Source organism: Macaca mulatta, chromosome 13 (assembly GCF_049350105.2).
Source record: "Macaca mulatta isolate MMU2019108-1 chromosome 13, T2T-MMU8v2.0, whole genome shotgun sequence".
Taxonomy (NCBI): domain Eukaryota; kingdom Metazoa; phylum Chordata; class Mammalia; order Primates; family Cercopithecidae; genus Macaca; species Macaca mulatta.
Window position 1 is genome coordinate 39,093,620 of NC_133418.1, and position 18,258 is coordinate 39,111,877.

At 49.1% G+C, this 18,258-nt stretch overlaps 1 protein-coding gene and 1 long non-coding RNA gene across 3 annotated transcripts in view; one reads left to right on the plus strand and one right to left on the minus strand.

The window, feature by feature from the left end:
- Positions 1-489: 489 nt before the first annotated feature.
- Positions 490-18,258, minus strand: part of TCF7L1 (transcription factor 7 like 1) — a 180,285-nt gene continuing 162,516 nt past the window's right edge. The window contains exons 5-13 of one of the 2 annotated variants that reach the window (XM_028832347.2): positions 8,455-8,587; positions 7,146-7,178; positions 6,799-6,901; positions 6,458-6,541; positions 5,393-5,536; positions 4,159-4,318; positions 3,965-4,072; positions 3,134-3,209; positions 490-1,844 (exon numbers count right to left, since the gene is read on the minus strand). In XM_028832347.2, the coding sequence (XP_028688180.1) occupies positions 1,411-1,844; positions 3,134-3,209; positions 3,965-4,072; positions 4,159-4,318; positions 5,393-5,536; positions 6,458-6,541; positions 6,799-6,901; positions 7,146-7,178; positions 8,455-8,587 (1,275 nt within the window). In that variant the 3' untranslated portion in view covers positions 490-1,410. The remainder of the gene's footprint in view (positions 1,845-3,133; positions 3,210-3,964; positions 4,073-4,158; positions 4,319-5,392; positions 5,537-6,457; positions 6,542-6,798; positions 6,902-7,145; positions 7,179-8,454; positions 8,588-18,258) is intronic. The other variant, XM_001083116.5, reaches the window with a different exon arrangement.
- On the plus strand, positions 4,199-7,288 carry LOC114671917 (uncharacterized). Its single transcript, XR_003722081.2, has 2 exons — positions 4,199-4,340; positions 5,178-7,288. It is a non-coding gene; the product is annotated as an uncharacterized LOC114671917 (long non-coding RNA).

Here is an 18,258-nt window from a genome sequence, read left to right on the forward strand (position 1 = left end):
CCTGCCCCAGCCTCTCAAAGCATTGGGATTATAGGCAAGAGCGGCTCTGCCCAGTTGAACTGTATACTTTAAATGGGTGAAGCGTAACTTTAAATGGCTGAAGTATGTCTCCATAAAGCTGTTACAAAAAAATTAATTGTGGTGCTAGATACTATGGAAAGTGTCCAAAAGATGCTTCCTCACATCTTGGCAATTACAAGTCAAATGGGTGATAGAAGCATAAGCTGAATGTCTTCCAGGTGGCAAATTCATTTAAATTAACTGTAAACATGATTCCCCCCTTTGCAGCTCAGTCACAGACACTGACTGGCCTGTGTACATTGGAGACAGGAAGCTGGGCTCAGGTTTTCTGAGGGTGTCAGGCATGCCTTACAGTCCCCTGTGGCAAGTGGCGATCTTCCTTTGCATATATGCGAAAGTCTAACACAGGGTTTGGGAGTGAAACGGGTGGTTTGATTCAACAAAAGCACTAAAGAAACACTCAGAAAAGGTCTTGCAACTGCAATTTTATTTTCTTTTGTGAAAATAAACAACTGGGAATTTAAATTGCTCCAAAAACCATAAAAACAAAAAGAAATACACACAGAAGAAGCATGTGAGGTGATGGGGAAGGGAACAAGGTCTCTAGAACTTTGGCAGATTGTGCTGGCACGGACCCAGGTGACAGGAGCCAGACCATGGGGCCGGCCCTGCCTGCCACTCTGGGACTGTGAGGGGATGATCGCCACTGGCAAGGACAGGGAGGAACACAGACTTCTTCGCTGAGGAAGTGGCAGGCACCTTGAGTCCCTTTAAATGGGGGGGTTGGGGGGAAACCATTTCAGAGGACCCGCTTGCTCCACTGAAAGCTGGGGTTGGCGAGTTTGGGCCCACTGAGGGAGGATGCTGGTGGCAGCAAATCAGGCCATGATGTCTTCTCACATGGTGATGGCCTCACACTGGGCAGAGGACAGAGGACGAAGAAGAACCCACGGTATTGAGCAGACGATGAAAACTTGGACTGGGTAACAGGAAATACCACAATGGCAGAGCTGCAGATGGAGTGGGGGAAGCTGGGGCAGGCGGCGGGGGCGAGAAGAGACAGGAGACAGAAAGTGCGAGAGAGGTAGAGAGAGAGGCACCCTCTGCCCAGGTCCATCCACCACAGCACCTACGGGACGAACAGCACGCTACTTTTCAGTTCTTTTTCTTATAAAGATTTTTTTTTGTTGTTTTGTTTTGTTTTTTAAAAAAGCCTTAAGATCAGCTACTGGTTACATCTACAAACTGTAAAGTGCTGTTGTTACCAGCCACTTTACAGAACAGTCCAGAGTGGTCAAATATTGACCAATAAAGTCTCCTTTTTCTTTTTCTTCTGAATCATTACTACTCAATGAGTCATGTGACAGCCTGCAGGGGTCAGGGGGCAGCTTAGTGGGCAGACTTGGTGACCAGGGAAAGAGGCTGGGCCTGTAGCACCGGGAGGGCCTGGTGGGCATGGAGTGTGGCGGGAAAGGACGGGGGAGAGGCCAGCAGAGCTGTGGGCATGGACCCAAGGGGGAGGGGCCGGGACAGGAGGGGAGGCTGGCTGCCCATCTGGCCAGAGGAGGAGGCTGCAGCCTTAGCTGACAGGAAGGCAGCAGAGTGGAGAGCCAGCTGGGCCCGGGTTTCTGGTTTGGTGGTGAGGGAGAGGGGCTGGGCTTGCTCCGAATGGGTGGCAGCAGGGGCAGCTGGTGAGGCCAACGCTGCAGAGGGGGTGGCCGGGGAGTCCAGCATGCTCCCGTGGGAGGAGGCAGGGCTGTCACAGGGCTTCTCGGGGGGCAGGTACTGAACACATGGCTTCTTGCTCTTGGAGGCCAGAGCACCTAGGGGGAAAAATACAAGAAAGAGTGAGCAGCTATAGCTCTGGGAGAGGCGGAGGCTGAGGAACAGCCCTGGTGATACACGTGCTTTGGAGACACAGGCATGCTTTTGGCGAGGACCTGACATTACTTCCAAGGCTTTCGAGACTAGGAAACTGCATTCGCAAATACCCAGCGCACAGAGAAGAGGCAACGCCCAAACTGATGAAGATCCACCCAGCATCGGATTGGAGAGAAGACGGCTCAGTGTCTCACAGGACCACCCTCCCTTTCTAAAGCTCGCAACTTTTGGGATGAAGCTCCGGTTTGCTTTGAAATCTCTGGCTTATGGTATTAACACAGTCAGAGGGAGCGCATGCCTGCTGAGCAGCGCGCCAGACAGCGGGTTCCGCAGCACACACGGGTCCCACTCATGTGCACTCCTATGTGTAATGGAAGGAAGGAAGGAAGGGAGGAAGGGAGGAGGGGAGGGAGGAAGGGAGGGAAGGAAATAGGGAGGCAGGGAAGGAGAAAGGGAGGGAGGGAAAAAAGGAGGGAAGGAAATAGGGAGGCAGGGAAGGAGAAAGGGAGGGAGGGAGAATGGGAGGGAAGGAAATAGGGAGGGAGGGAAGGAGAAAGGGAGGGAGGGAGAAAGGGAGGGAGGCAGGGAGGGAGGAAGGGACGAAGGAAGGAGAGAGACTGAAAGCACTTTACATCATGCAAGCAGCGATACACTTGTCCTGGAGTAAGCATGAGATGGAGGTGTGACCTAAATATTAACAATAGTCGTCACAGTGTAAGCATCTTTCTGTGCTAGGCATGATTCTGGTATAAAGAGATTTTATACACGGTTTTGACACAAAGTGCCTCCTAAACCCAAGCAAACTATTTTTTCCGGTGTTCAACCAAAGAAACATCCAAGGAAACCCTGGCTGTCCTCGATCCACTGACAGGTGGGATGTCAGGGGCTCATGTGCTGCTTTCCTAAGGGCATTTCAAAGACAATTTCAGCCTCATTCCATTAACCCTCAGGTAGAATGATTCACTTTTCAACGGAATTAAAAAGTGCCTAGGCTTTGAAGTGACAAAGTCCTGGGATCAAATCCTACCACCACCACTGAAGCAGAGTACCTGGGAAAATGCCTTCACACCTCAGAGCCTCTTAAGTGGCCACCTCGAGAAAGGGGTAGTAACACCTGCCCGCGAACACCGAGGCAGAAGCCCTGACCCGTCATGGAGCTAGAGACGGCATGGGCAGGTGTGGCTGTGACGGAAGGAAAAGCAGGAGAAGAGGCCAGTGCCCCCAGACGCACCCTCTGCCTCCTGGACTTGCTGCTGTGGCTGTGTCTGGGACAGCTGCTTTTCTCTCTTCCTCTTCTTTTTCTTACCCTGGAAAATATAGCAAAAGGAAGAGTTAAGCCGGGAGAGAAGAATGCTGGCTTCTCAGGGGCTCCCAGATCAGAGAGAATACAGGACGTTGCCCTTTACTGCTCTTGATCCCTCAGGGAGGGTGTGGAGAGAGAAACAATTCAGATCACACCCGTGGGAACCCGCGAGGAGGCAGAGGGAGCCCTTCCTCCCCTACAAATGCATTTCCCCTCCAGGTTGGGTGTCCAACGCCTTCTTGGAAGGCCTCCTCCCTCCACTGCCCTTCAGACGCTGTTTTTCCATTTCTGTCCCTAGAACAGTGCTTCTTGATCTTTTCTGAGGGGTCCCAGGTCCCTTTGAAAGTTTGATGCAACTGTAGGTCCTCTTACCAGAAAAAAAGCAAAGAAGAACACGCATGCAAAAATTGGCTTGGTTTCCGGGAGCTCAGAGACACGCCCCCTGAGGATCACACACTGGTCTTTGAGCCATGGGTTAGGAGTGGCTAGAGACACTCTTCCCACCACAGCTAAACATGTGCCCTGTGTTATGAAATCGAGGGCAGAGTCCAGTTCAAAGGGAAATGTATAAACTGAAGTCTGTCCTCAGGACTTGTTGACTTCCTGAGAATTAAAACATCTTCCCTATTTCTAGAGAAGTATGGGCTTCTCCCCCATCTTAAGAGTCCTCTACAAATGCAGTCGCTTTCCTTTGCCCTTCCTCCTCTTGCAGAGCTGCTGTTGGGGTCTGAGCATCCTCTGCCCAGAGCGTGCACTTACGTAGTTGTCCCGGGCTGACCAGGTCGGGTAGAGCTGCGAGTGAAGCTGCCGCTCCTTCCGGGCCAGCTCGTAGTACTTGGCCTGTTCTTCTCGAGACAGGTTGTGCCACTGGGGGAGAGAGGGTCAGAGACGACAGGGAGCCATCAATGCAGGGATGCTGCCCCCGTGGCCTGGAGGGTGAGGGCAGGTCTTACCTTTCTTCCCAGGATCTGGTTAATGGCCGCACTTTCCTTCAGGGTGCACTCAGCCACCACCTTGGCTCTCATCTCCTTCATATACAACATGAAGGCATTCAGAGGCTTCTTCACGTGGGGCTTCTTTTCTTCCTCCTTTTTCACGGTGACTGGTGATTTCCTGGGAAGGCACGTGATTGTAGGTTAGTATGTGTCAGGTGTTACACAACTCATCAATCCCCGCCTGTCACTGAGACGCCGCTGACTGTCTCTGGGGAGGGGCGCGGGCTGCCTGGATGTTAATTCAAGTGGCCCCATGGCTGCGCTCAGCGCCTGAGCACCTTCCTCCCCTAGTTTCCCACCTTTGAATGATCTCCAAGCCAGATTCTTTGAAAATCTACTCTCTAATTTCCTGACAGAGGAACAGAGTGTGGTGGGGGTGCTGAGATGAGCTCTCACTGGAGCTGGCAGGTGCTGGCGACGGCGACAGGACACAGTGTGGGACACTCTGGGCAGAACCAAGGGTGGGGTCTCCTGGGATCTCCAGGGAGCACTGACTTTGGCTTCCTGCCATCTTTATGGCACACGGCCAAGGTAAGGACCCTGGTGCTTGTCTCAGCTAGGCCACCAGCCCACCATGAGTCCTTAAGAAAACACTGTCTCCTCGGGCGGATCACGAGGTCAGGAGATCGAGACCATCCTGGTTAACACGGTGAAACCCGTCTCTACTAAAAAATACAAAAAACTAGCCGGCCGAGGTGGCGGACGCCTGTAGTCCCAGCTACTCGGGAGGCGGAGGCAGGAGAATGGCGTGAACCCGGGAGGCGGAGCTTGCAGTGAGCTGAGATCCGGCCACTGCACTCCAGCCTGGGTGACAGCGCGAGACTCCATCTCAAAAAAAAAAAAAAAAAAAAGAAAACACTGTCTCCTTTCTGGGCCTCACCCTTCCATATATCTTATGGTGGGGAGGAGGGGGAGTTAAAAGCTTTCTCAGGTTCTCTTCATCCTCTGAGACCTGACAGTAAATCTTTTCTTAATAGGAGAGAAGATGCACCACGTCCCTGAAAGGACAGGGACCCAGAAGGTCCGAGGGAGTAAGTCCCGACAGAGAGGGAGAGCCTGGCTGGGGAGGCTGTGCTGCCTGCTGAGTGACACCAAGAGAGAAGAGTACATGGCATTTGCTGCTCAGTGTGTGGACACCCCTCTTCACAGCCTGTACCCTCTCACCCGCAATCCAGGCTGCCGCTTTACTTACGCGCTCACTGCAGGGCTCAGGCTAGGGGGTGCCGGTTCCTGCTTGACGATGGGGGAGACGATGGCAGGGTGGGGGATCCCTGAGGTGGGCAGGCCAGGGTGGGCAGGAGCCACCATGTGAGGAGAGAACCGACTGGAGACCAGGCTGTGCACCGGATAGAAACAAATGATAACGGAGGGATTCAGGCTGGATACCTGCCACCCGGCAGAGGACACGGTGGCTCTCTGCCTTGAGGGCACAGGTATGTCCGTGGGGCAGAGTCTGAGGACTAGAAGGCTATTTGTCGTCTTCTAGAGAACCAGGTTTGGGAGATGCCTAATGCCTCTTCCCTCTCCCCACCAACACCCAGGCTGCCCATCTGGTCCTGGAAGCAGGCGGGATGAAACACACAAAAGGGGCGGAGGGTCAGAGGCCCGGGCACGCTGGGGGAAAGAAGGGCTTAGGCTGTGGGCGGCTTTCCTCTGTCCTCAGAGGTTCCACTGTCAGGTAGAGCTGGTCCCTAAGACAGAAATCCCCTTTCACTGTCTCCTCTCCTGACATCATTTCAGGAAAAATCCATCTTCTCCCAGTCCCTGGCTTCACTGCAATATACAGACAGTCTGCAACTTAGGATTTTTGACTTTATGATGGTGCAAAAACGGTATGAATTCAGTACTCTGTTTGACCTAGACGGGGTTATGTCTAGATAAAACCATCATATGTTGCAAATATTCTAAGGTGAAAGTTGTGTTTTCAATGTACGATGGGTTTATCAGGACGTGGCTCTGTCCTAAGTCGGGGAGCACCTGTCCTCAAAATGCTTCTGTGCCAGAGCCCACGGCAGGAGGCAGAGCGCTGGGGCTTTGAAATCCTTTTGTTGGAGAGATGGGGACAGTGATCCAGTGGTCTCCATTCTGACCTGGGGGTGGGAAGCGCGGGGCACAAGAAGGTGCTTGACCAAAGAGAGGTTGGGGGAAGGGTGAGCCCTATGCCTGCTCATTAACTGGCAAGGAAAAGCTGTTTCGTGGTCAGAAATGGCGTGGTCGCTAAGACAAACATGTGGACAGCCCCAGCCCCGGAACTCACCTGGACATCGAGGCGTTCATGGCGAGGGCGGGGTAAGGGTGCCGGAAGCCACCAGGAGGAAGGGAGTACACGGGCTGGCCTTGCCTGTGAGGGTGAGGAAATCCGGTCAGCACATTGGGAAAGCTCAGGGCAGGGGAGGAGAGGCGCTTGGGAAGAGGGGATGAGAAATAAGGGAAGGAAGTGGGAAGGCAGAGCTGGGAGCAAGCTGCCCGGGCGGGAGCAGGGAGGCCTAGTCCTGGGCTTGCCTCTGAGGGGGCTCCACAGTGCAGGGCACGCAGGGCACAGAGGCAGGGCTCGGCGCAAGGAGGGAGCAGGGGGAAGAGAGGCTGTGGGTTCCTTACTGTGGGACGAGCCAGCCGAGGGGGTGGGGGATTTGTCCGACAGCTCCGGGAGAGAGTGGGTAATACGGTGACAGCTCGGATGGGTGAGGGGGCCGGGGGATTCCTGCTTCCAAAGAGAGATGTGTCAGACTGCCCCTCGCCCTGCCAGAGCGTCGCAACGAACATCAAATGGGAGTGTCCTGCCCTATGTCCCTGCTGCTCTGCAGCCTAGCGGGCGCTTGTGGCATCGTCCTTGCCCTCTGTCACCTCCCTAGCAGCTCTCACCAGTCAGTCAAGGACATATTCAGGGAAGGCAGGACTAATGCACCCTTCTCTAGCTGCATGGATTCCATCTCTGTGAAGAGTACCTTCCAGCTGGCTGTGATATAGAAGCCAGTATCCTGGAAGAGAGGACAGGACCCACAAGATCAATGACAAGAGTCACTGGTGAACTAAGTCTCTAGAAAGCCCGCCTCATTCATGGAGAAATAAACTTTGGATTCCTCCTCCACATGTGTCTTCCTCATGATCTGTCACTTGTAGTGACTTATTTCTCCAAAGAAGGGCCCCAGAAACGCTTTGCCTTCCCCTGGCCACTCTGTGTGAATGCTATAAAGACGGTGGCTCCCTGGAATGGACAGGTCTGGTGGGCAAGTTGTTGTCAACAACAACAAAAAAAGCCAGCTCAGGTTGGGCACAGTGGCACACACCGGCAATCCCCACACTGAGGTGAGTTGATTGCTTGAGCCCAGGAGTTTGAGACCAGCCTGGGCAACATGGCAAAAACCCATCTCTACTAAAAATACAAAAATTAGCTGGGCAAGGGCATGGGGGCATGTGCCTGTGGTCGCAGCAACTCAGGAGGCTGAGTAGGAGGACTGCTTGAGCCCGGGCTGCAGTGAGTTGAGATCACACTACTGCACTCCAGCTTGGGCGACACAGCAAGACTGTCTGAAATAAATAAATAAATAAAAGCCAGTTTGGCCTCACTGCTTTATGGTTGCACTTCTATGTCTGCTTAGACGGATGAATCTATTTAAAAATGTTCAGTTTAGGGCAAAGGTGTCTTGGTGTGGGGAAGCACGGCCCACAGCTGGGCTGGACTTGGGCAGTCACCCCAAACATTGCCTGTGGAGCCAGGCCCTGTGCTTCACTGCTGAATTCCCTCTGGGCCTTATGACCCTATGGTGGGGAAGGTACGGGGAGGTACAGATGAAAAAAATGGGCCGGGCGCGGTGGCTCAAGCCTGTAATCCCAGCACTTTGGGAGGCCGAGGCGGGTGGATCACGAGGTCAGGAGATCGAGACCATCCTGGCTAACATGGTGAAACCCCGTCTCTACTAAAAATACAAAAACCTAGCCGGGCGTGGTGGCGGGCGCCTGTAGTCCCGGCTACTCGGAGGCTGAGGCAGGAGAATGGCGTAAACCCGGGAGGCAGAGCTTGCAGTGAGCCGAGATCGCACCCCTGCACTCCAGCCTGGGTGACACAGTGAGACTCCGTCTCAAAAAAAAAAAAAAAAAAAAAAAAGGCTAAAGTTAGCACACAAGGTCCAAAGACTCCCGAGACAAAGAGCGATGATTTGACCCCAGGTCAACCTGATATAAGGGCTGTTATATTCCCACAAAAGAGAAGCCGCCTGGCCTGCAGCAGCGCTGCCTGAGTGGCAGACCACTTACCTGTCTTTGGATCGATCTCTGGGGAGAGGTGGGTGGGAGGGGAGCCGGGGGAGAAGTGGTCATTGCTGTAGGTGATGAGCGGAGTCAGTGGATGCATGTGATGCGGGTGCTGAACGACAGGAACTTTATTGGACTGAAAGAGAGAAAAAAAGACCAGGAATAGTTGCCAAGGAGATAGAGAGTACGACCAGCTGTTATTTACGGAATCAACTAAGTGCCAGGTATTCTCCAGGCAACATCCCATTCAGTCCTCACAACAGTCCCTGAGAGTTGACAGCAGTGGACACAGCAGAGAAGGAAGTAGCAGGACTTGAGAAGGGATCATACCCACCCTCCAGCTTCACCCGCAAGACAGCCCTCCCCTGCTCCCCTCACGTGCACTGTATGCGGAAAATACTACAAGCTGCTGGGGGATGATCTGCGCTGTGTCATCTTACTGAATCTGAAAAGGTTTTTTTTTGTTTTTTGTTTTTTTTTAGATGGAGTCTTGCTCTGTTGCCCAGGCTGGAGCGCAGTGGCACAGTCTCGGCTCACGGCAACCTCCACCTCCCGGGTTCAAGCAATTCTCCTGTCTCAGCCTCTGGAGAAACAGGGATTACAAGCATCTGCCACCATGCCCGGCTAATTTTTGATATTTTTAGTAGAGATGGGGTTTCACCATGTGGGCCAGGCTGGTCTTGAACTCCTGATCTCAGGTGATCCACCTGCCTTGGCCTCCCAAAGTGCTGGGATTACAGGTGTGAGTCACTGCGCCCGGCCCTGAAAAGGTTTAACACACATTTTCGAAATAAACTTCATAGAAACAGTCGTTGTTAGGTTCAAGTCTGGGACTGCGAACAGGGCAGGGGGAGAGTTGCCCCCATTAGACCTCATACCACCAAGTCTCATATTCAGGCTTTACAGGCACAACCCCAAAGCACTGAAACACTTCTCTCTGCAGCACTTTATTCTGCTGACCTCATTACCACATTCTGTGTAAAACACCAGCAAACGGAAGGAGCACCATTATTTTATAAAGCGATTGAGAAAGAAAAACGCTGGCACATCACAGACACATCTTTAGAGATGTTAACATGGGAAAAACTTGTGCGTCCAAGAATTGGGAAACTGAATTAACTTTTTAATTGTTTCAACCTAATCTGACTTATCCATAAGGCTTTTTATTTTAAAAACATCTACACGTCACTGAACCCTGCACTACAAACACAGCACTAGGCATAATGTCTAGTCCTTATAACCTAGAAAAGAAGTTGTGATTACCCCCATTCCAGAGAAGAGGGAACAGCCCAGAAAGATTACATGACTTAGCCTGGGACACAGTTAGTAAGTGGCAGAGCTGGGATTCATATCAGCTGTTTATGGCTCTAATAAACAAGAATGTTTTCTCTTGTACAACCTGCCTCTCCCAGAACCTTCTCAAAACGTAAAACTTACCTATCACAGAGAAAGGACAGACATTGTTTTTTGATAATAAGATAAATGAGTTACAAGTGGAGAAGAGATTTCTTTTTAAAAGAGAATTGTGGCCGGGCGCTATGACTCACGCCTGTAATCCCAGCATTTTGGGAGGCCAAGGCGGGCGGAACACCTGAGGTCAGGAGTTCGAGACCAGCCTGGCCAACATGGTGAAACCCTGTCTCTACTAAAAATACAAAAATTAGCTGGGCGTGGTGGTGTGCGCCTATAGTCCCAGCTACCCCGGAGGCTGAGGCAGGAGAATCACTGGAACCTGGGGGGCAGAGGCTGCGGTGAGCCGAGATCGTGCCACTGCACTCCAGCCTGGACTCCATCTCAAAAAAAGACTCCATCTCAAAAAAAAAAAAAAAAAAAAAAGAGAGAGATTTGTAAAAATGATGATTTGGAGGTGACCCAAGGGCTACAACTCCAAATATTCCTGTTTAAATTTTTCATTTCATAGATTCCATGAGCCCTTTCTTTCCTTTCATGTGGTGCCTATTTGGTACTCATAATGCAAACTCCAATCCATAGATTTCCTGGGTATCCTTGAGCTCACCACAGCCTTGTTCCTTTTCAGTGTGCCAAGCAGAGGAGAGGCGGAGAATTAAACCGTTCATAACCATGACCACCAGGTGGTGCCAACACACAGCTGGACCCTGCTGGCGGCTGGTGGGCTCACCGGATGTTGCACAGTGAATTTAAAAATTACCACCTTCTTACTGTTTTCACCTGTCCAATTATTCGTTTTTGAAGATATCTCCATATACATGAACATATAACACAAAAGTATTAAAAATTATTTTAAGATCAGATATCCAGGAAGCCAATGCATCTTAATGATAGAGTTTCTGGAAACAGCTTTGTCTAACGCGTGACTTTTAGTATTATAAACGAAATAGAATTATTACCAGAGTGAAAATAAATAATCGCAATTAAAAAATACATAAACTCTGTAATTAAAAAAAAAGGCTAAATAGAAGTACACCAAAAATGTAAACAACAGTTATGTTTGAGTGGTGAAACTATGAGTAATTTTGTTTTTATTGTCCCTTCCATATTTTCCAACTTTACTTTCACCATGATCTACTACTTTAAAAAATGTACTATGAATAACACAAACTTTCTAAGAAAGAAATACAAACTATCATAATTGTATCACAAAGCATTTAGACAACTAACCACACTATCCTAACCCTGTCACTATGGTCATTGTGGCATATCTCCTTTCATTAAGACTTTCTGTGCATCAGTTTTGTGTGTGTGTGTGTGTGTGTATGTGTTTGAGACAGGGTCTCGCTCTGTTGCCCAGGCTGGAGTGCAGTGGTGCAATCCTGGTTCACTGCAGCCTCTGTCTCCCAGGTTCAAGCAATCCTCCCACCTCAGCCTCCCAAGTAGCAGGGACTACAGGTGTGCACTGCCACGCCTTGCTAATTTTTTGTTGAGACTCAATTTTGCCATGTTGCCCAGGCTGTTCTCGAACTCCTGGGCTCAAGCAATCCACCCACCTTGGTCTCCTAAAATGCTGGGATTACAGGTGTGAGCCACTGTGCCGGGCCTCTGCATTAGTTTTATTTAATTTTATTTTGAGATGGAGTCTCGCTCTGTCACCCAGGCTGGAATGCAAGTGGTGTGATCTCGGTTCACTGCAACCTCTGCCTCCTGGGTTCAAATGATTCTCCTGCTTCAGCCTCCCAAGTAGCTGGGATTACAGGCGCCCACCACCATGCCCAGCTAATGTTTTTTGTATTTTTAGTAGAGATGGGGTTTCACCATGTTGGCCTGGCTGGTTTCGAACTCTTGACATCAAGCGATGCCCCCCTCCCGCCACCCCGCCTTGGCCTCCCAAAGTGCTGGGATTACAGGTGTGAGCCACCACGCCCAGACTCTGCAACAGTTTTAAATTTACATTTATTTACATCATTTATAGCCATCTTAAAAACTGGTGATAGCATTAGGAAATCCTGATTGCTTATGTGCTGTAGTTTGGCCTGGGGAGAAACCAGCAAACAGCACTCAATAGGTAACAGAATTAAGCATTAGGTTGGTGCAAAAGTAATTGTGGTTTTGGCCATACTTTTAATGGCAAAACCACAATTACTTTTGCACCAACCTAATACAAAGTAGGGAAATTTTTATTTGAAAATCTATGTAAAGTTGTCGAAATGCTGTGAGTTCTTACCGTTTCCCACTAGGTGGCATCATTGTCCACAAAATGAACCAGGAGCGACTGCGGGAAGTAGATGTCGCCTCCCAGAAGGAAGGTTCTCCTTGCAGGGTTCTGTCCCAGTAAAAGTTCCTGTTCCTTTCTCTCCTCAGCTGCCTCCAGGGGCAGGATGTTCACAGCATAAACCCAAACCGAGGACTAGGAATGCAGGGAACCACCACCCACACTCCGCTGTGGATAACCCCAACAGGGACAAAATACACAAGCTTGGGCATGGGTGTGCATGGCCAGGCAGCTGAATCCAGAAGCATCCAAAGAGCCCCTCAGACCTAAATCCTCAGGCAAGCCCTGCGGGCCAGCTCTTTTTAACTCAGGTGTTTCCCGTCTATTTCAGTCTGTTTGTAGAGTTGGTACAAGCCAAATGTCTTTAAACTCTGGTCTCCCCTAGGAAGCCATCTGCCCTCTCTCACATACTTTTTTTTTTTCTTTGAGATGGAGTCTCGCTCTGTCGCCAGGCTGGAGTGCGGTGGTGCGATATTGGCTCACTGCAACCTCTGCCTCCCAAGTTCAAGCAATTCTCCTGCCTCAGCCTCCCGAGTACCTAAGTCGACAGCCGCGCGCCACCATGCCCAGCGAATTTTTGTATTTTTAGTAGAGATGGGGTTTCACCATGTTGGCCAGGTTGGTCTTGAACTCCTGACCTCAAGTGATCTGCCCACCTTGGCCTCCCAATGTAGTGGGATTACAGGCATGAGCCACTGTACCCGGTCCTTCACCCTTTCGTTAACTGGTTAAATGTTTGTGGGGAATCTGTAGGGCAGGCACCGAGTTGGGCAGCCAAAGGGGAGGAGGCTGACAGAGACACAAAGGGCCTGGGTCTCTGATGATGTCGCTGCGTTGCTGAACTACCTGGCCCTGCAGAAAATATGGATCATAACAATAAAAAGGAACATGTACTTTTGGATCTACTATGTGCCAGGCACTGTTCTAGGTCTTGTGGAAGCCATAGAGAATCTTACCTATTTAGGTAAAAATACCTATTCTCATGGTACTTGATATGGTTTGGATGTCTGTCCCCTCCAGATCTCATACTGAAATGTGACCTCCGTTGTTGAAAGTGGGGCCTGGTGGGAGGTGTTTGGGTCATGGGGGCGGATCCCTCTTGAATGTCTTGGTGCCGTCCTCATGGTAATAAGTTAGTTCTCACTCTCTCATGTGAGATCTGATTGTTTAAGGGTATGGCCCCTACCCCCCGCCCCTTGTTCTTTCTCTCGCTGCAAGATGCACCTACTCCCCCTTTGCTTTCCGCCACGACTTGAAGCTTCCTGAGGCCCTCCCCAGAAGCAGATGCTGGCACCACACTTCCTGTACAGCCTGCAGAACCGTGAGCCCAAATAAACCTCTTGCTTTATAAATTACCAAGCCTCAGGTATTTCTTTATAGCAATGCAAACAAACAAACACACTACTTATATTCTAGTTGGGAAGACAATAAATAAAACATATATTAAAAATAAAATAGGCCGGGTGCAGTGGCTCATGCCTGTAATCCCAGCACTTTGGGAGGCTGAGGCAGGTGGATCACTTGAGGTCAGGAGTTCAAGACCAGCCTGGTCAACATGGTGAAACTCCATCTCTACTAAAAATGCAAAAATTAGTTGGGTGTGGTGGCACGTGCCTGTAATACCAGCTACTCGGGAGACTGAGGCAGGAGAACTGCTTGAACCCGGGAGGCAGAGGTTGCAGTGAGCCAAGATCGTGCCACTGCACTCCAGCCTGGGCAACAGAGCAAGACTCTGTCCCAAACAAAAATAAAATAAAATAAAAAATATTAGATCGATAAGTAAGTCTACTAAAATATTTTAATACAATGTTAAAATGCTAAGAAGAAAAACTAAGAGAAAGCAGAAAAGAAATATAGAGGGGTGAGTAGGTTAAACAGGATGTTTCGCAGGATGACCAGGGAAGATGTCAATGAGAAAATGATTGCTTTTTGGAGACAGAGTCTCACTCTGTCCCCCCAGGCTGGAGTGCAGTGGTGCGATCTCAGTTCACTGCAACTTCTGCCTCCTAGGCTCATGGGATCTTCCCACCATGCTGGGCTAATTTTTGTATTTTTTGTAGAGATGGGGTTTTGCCATGTTGCCCAGGCTGGTCTCGAACTCCTGGACTAAGCAATCTGCCTGCCTAGGCCCCACAAATGCTGGGATTACAGGTGTGAGGCACTGCGCCTGGCCTGAGAACATGACTTTCAAAATGACTGAAAGAAGTGGGGAGCTGGACACGCTGATTGTGGGAAAGGACACTTTGGCTGAAGCAACACTAGTGTAATATGCCCGCCATAGCACGTGTGAGGACCCACAGCAGGCCAGTGGACTGCGGCAGAGAGAATGAGGGTCTGTATGGATGTGTCAACAAATACTTTCTCAGCTCCTGAAAGCAGCGTGCTGCAGGCTACGAAAAATGTGAAGGGAAGTCAAGAGTCTCTGCAGGGCAACAGGAGACAGAAAATGCTCAGGGAACTGGAATGTGCTTTCAGGTCCTTCTGAGCAATGGTATGTTTTTGAGGTCTTTGCAAGTAGGACACGATTTGTCATTCTTTGAATAAGCCTTTCCTTACCCGAACTCTTGTCTTCTCACTGTTTGCTGGTATTAAGGGTGGCAAAAGACAGTCCTAAGGTCACCTTTATTTTTGTTCCTTTGGCATTGGCCTTTTTTTCTCTTCTGCATGGATGCTTGAAGGAAAACATTTATAAACCCTTGCAATTTGAATTGTTTTTAGGATGTGTCTAGGTGAATGTCAATTTTCATTGAGTTTTATAGAATTCAAAGGAGCTCTTTCGATCCATAAATTCAAGTTTTTGTTTTTAGAGCCCATTTTAACTTTCTTAGTTGCCTCTTTTCATTTGGTTTGGTCTCTTCTTTAGAAACACTATTTGTAGAATGGCTTTTTTATTTTTTTTCTCTGTATCTATCAGTGACTTTCTCATCACTGTTACAAGTGGCACAAATGTGACTTGCCACAATGTCAACTCCAGTCTATACAAAGATTAAGGAGCTGGGAGACATGAGTAAGAATTTCAAAGACACCAAAGCTCAATAGCAGAAATGCATGGAAGGAATGATGCAGGTGGAAAACCATCGCTACCTGCTAAAACTAGTGGGTGAAAAATTGATGAGAAATAGGGCATTGGCTTAGCCTTGGAGCCTCTCCCTACAAAACACTTATTAATTACAAAGGGAAAAATTGTTACCCTACGGTGGAAACGTTTGTCAGACACCACCTAATCCAAACAGTTGACGCTAACATCACTAATACTGGGACAAAGGCAGACTGTAGGGCTGCCTCCTGAAATGATGTACCGAGGATGCAACTTTAGTGCAGTGATATTCTGGCCAAAAATGTACAATCTGAATCTAACCACGACGAAACATCAGACAAACCCAAACTAAGGGACATTCTACAAAACAGCTGGCCTGTACTTCTCAAAAAATGTGAAGGTCAAGAAAGACAAAGAAAGGCTAAGGAGCTCTGCTGGATTCAAGGAAACGAAAGAGACATGATAGCTACATGTAATCCATGATGCCGGGTGGAACCCGGGACCCGAAGAAACACATGGCTATCACGGACATTACTGGGACACAGGCCAAAATTTCAATCTATATTGTGAGTTAGATAATAATATGAAAAGTTAATGTTACTGGGTGGGTGTGATGGCTCAAACCTATAACTCCAGCACTTTGGGAGGCCAAGGCAGGTGGATCATTTGAGGTCAGGAGTTTGGGACCAGCCTGGCCAACATGGTGAAACCCCGTTTCTACTAAAAATACAAAAATTAGCTGGGCGTGGTGGCAGGTGCCTGTAATCCCAGCTACTCAGGAGGTTGAGGTAGGAGAATTACTTGAACCCAGGAGGCGGAGGCTGCAGTGAGCCGAGATCGTGCTGCTGTACTCCAGCCTGGGTGACACAATGAGAATCTGTCTCAAAAAAAAAAAAAAAAAAGTAAATGTCACTTTCTTCATTTTGAGGACTGTACTGTGATTATTTAAGAGAATGCCTTTGTTCTTAGGTAATATAGCTAAAATATGTAAGGGTAAAGGGTCACAATGTTTCCAAGTTACTCTCAAACTTTTCAGAAAAGAAAAAAAGAGAGAAAGAGAGACAGAAAAGCATAAAGCCCAGGGGAAAAATGTGTGAATATGGATAAAGGTTATATGGGAGTTCCTTGTATTATTCTTGAAGCTTTTCTGGGAGTTAAATAATACCCAAAAGTTAATACTGTGTACTAAGAATTACAATCAGTATTGAGGGTAGTACAGAGCACCAACAGGATATGCTATGGGTTTTGGAGATTTCTGCATCTACACAGGTATACTGGTGAGAAGATGGAGAAGCTATGTACAATTTTATTAATTTTTTTTTTTTTCAGACAGGGCCTCACTTGGTCACCCAAGCTGGAGTGCAGTGACCTGATCATGGCTCACTGCAGCCTCAACTTTCTGGGCTCAAGTAATCCTCCTACCTCACTCTCCCGAGTAGCTGGGACTGCAGGTATGCGCCACCACGCCTGGCTAATTTGTTTTATTTTTAGTAAACATGAGGTCACACTATGTTGTCCAGGCTGGTCTCAAACTCCTGAGCTCAAGTGATCCTCCCACCTCAGCTTCCCAAAGTTCTGGGATTACAGGTGTGAGTCACCGAGCCTGGCTATATGTACAGTTGTAAAAGGGAAATTCCAACGAATATTTTTGAGAATTGGCATGTTAAGCAGCATCAGGTTTCTCAGCTCACAGCTGGGGCAGAGCTATTGATGCTCTTTAAGAGAACATCCAGCACTGGCTCAGCAATCAATACTTCGACAGGAAACTCTCCAGTTTGCTCCCAAGAGTGACCCAATTTGCAATGCTAAAACTGAGTGTTTACCATTATTAGTGCAGACAATGCCCCTATGCCAGTGGTTCTCAAAGCTCAGTGGTTCTCAAAGCCCAGACCAGCAGCCTAAGCATCACCTGGAAACTTGTTAGAATGCAAATTCTCAGGCTTGACCTACTGCGAACCACTGAATCCAACTCTGGGAGTGGAGTCCAGTGATTTGTGTTTCACTAAGTCCTCTAGATGACTCTGGTGCCTGCTTAGGTTTGAGAACCACTGTTCTAGAAATGGTTCTCACAAGGGCTGCAAAGTTGAAATCATCCAGAGAGCTTTTAAAATTCCCAATGCTCAGCTGGGCGCGGTGGCTCATGCCTGTAATCCTGGAACTTTGGGAGGCCGAGGCGGGTGGATCATGAGGTCAGGAGACCATCCTGGCTAACATGGTGAGACCCCGTCTCTACTAAAAAACGTAAAAAATTAGCCGGGTGTGGTGGTGGGCGCCTGTAGTCTCAGCTACTCAGGAGGCTGAGGCAGGAGAATGGCGTGAACCCAGGAGGCGGAGGTTGCACAATCTCGATTGTGCAGCCTGGGCGACAGAGCCAGACTCGGTCTCAAAAAAAAAAAAAAAAAAAAAAAAAAAATGCTCAAGCCACATCTAAATTCCATCAGAAACTCTAGGGGTGGGGTTCAGCAATCTTTGTTTTAACAAGTTCCCCAGATGACTCCGATGCCTGCCCAAGACACCCACCAACGAGATGATTAGGAAGATGCTGCCAGTGTCTAAACAGTCTTGATGGGGTCCTTCGAATACTGAGAAGATGACAACCAAGAGAAATTCTAGTTTTGATCCTGCTGAAGATGCTAAACTCTGACAGAAAGTAATTGGACACGAGACTAACACCTGCAGTAATAATTCATTTCTGTTTGGAGTATATTCTACATTTTTTTTTTTGAGTCAGAGTCTCGCTGTGTTGCCCAGGCTGGAGTGCGGTGGCGCCATCTCCGATCACTGCAAGCTCTGCCTCCCGGGTTCACGCCATTCTCCTGCCTCAGCCTCCCGCGTAGCTGGGACTACAGGTGCCCACAACCGCGCCCGGCTAGTTTTTTGTATTTTAAGTAGAGACGGGGTTTCATTGTGTTAGCCAGGATGGTCTTGATCTCCTGATCTCATGATCCGCCCACCTTAGCCTCCCAAAGTGCTGGGATTATAGGTGTGAGCCACCGCGCCCCGCCCTGTTCTACATTCTTGAATCTCAAATACTAAACAAGATCAACAGGTCAGGATGTAGCCACGTGTTTGCTTTTATTAT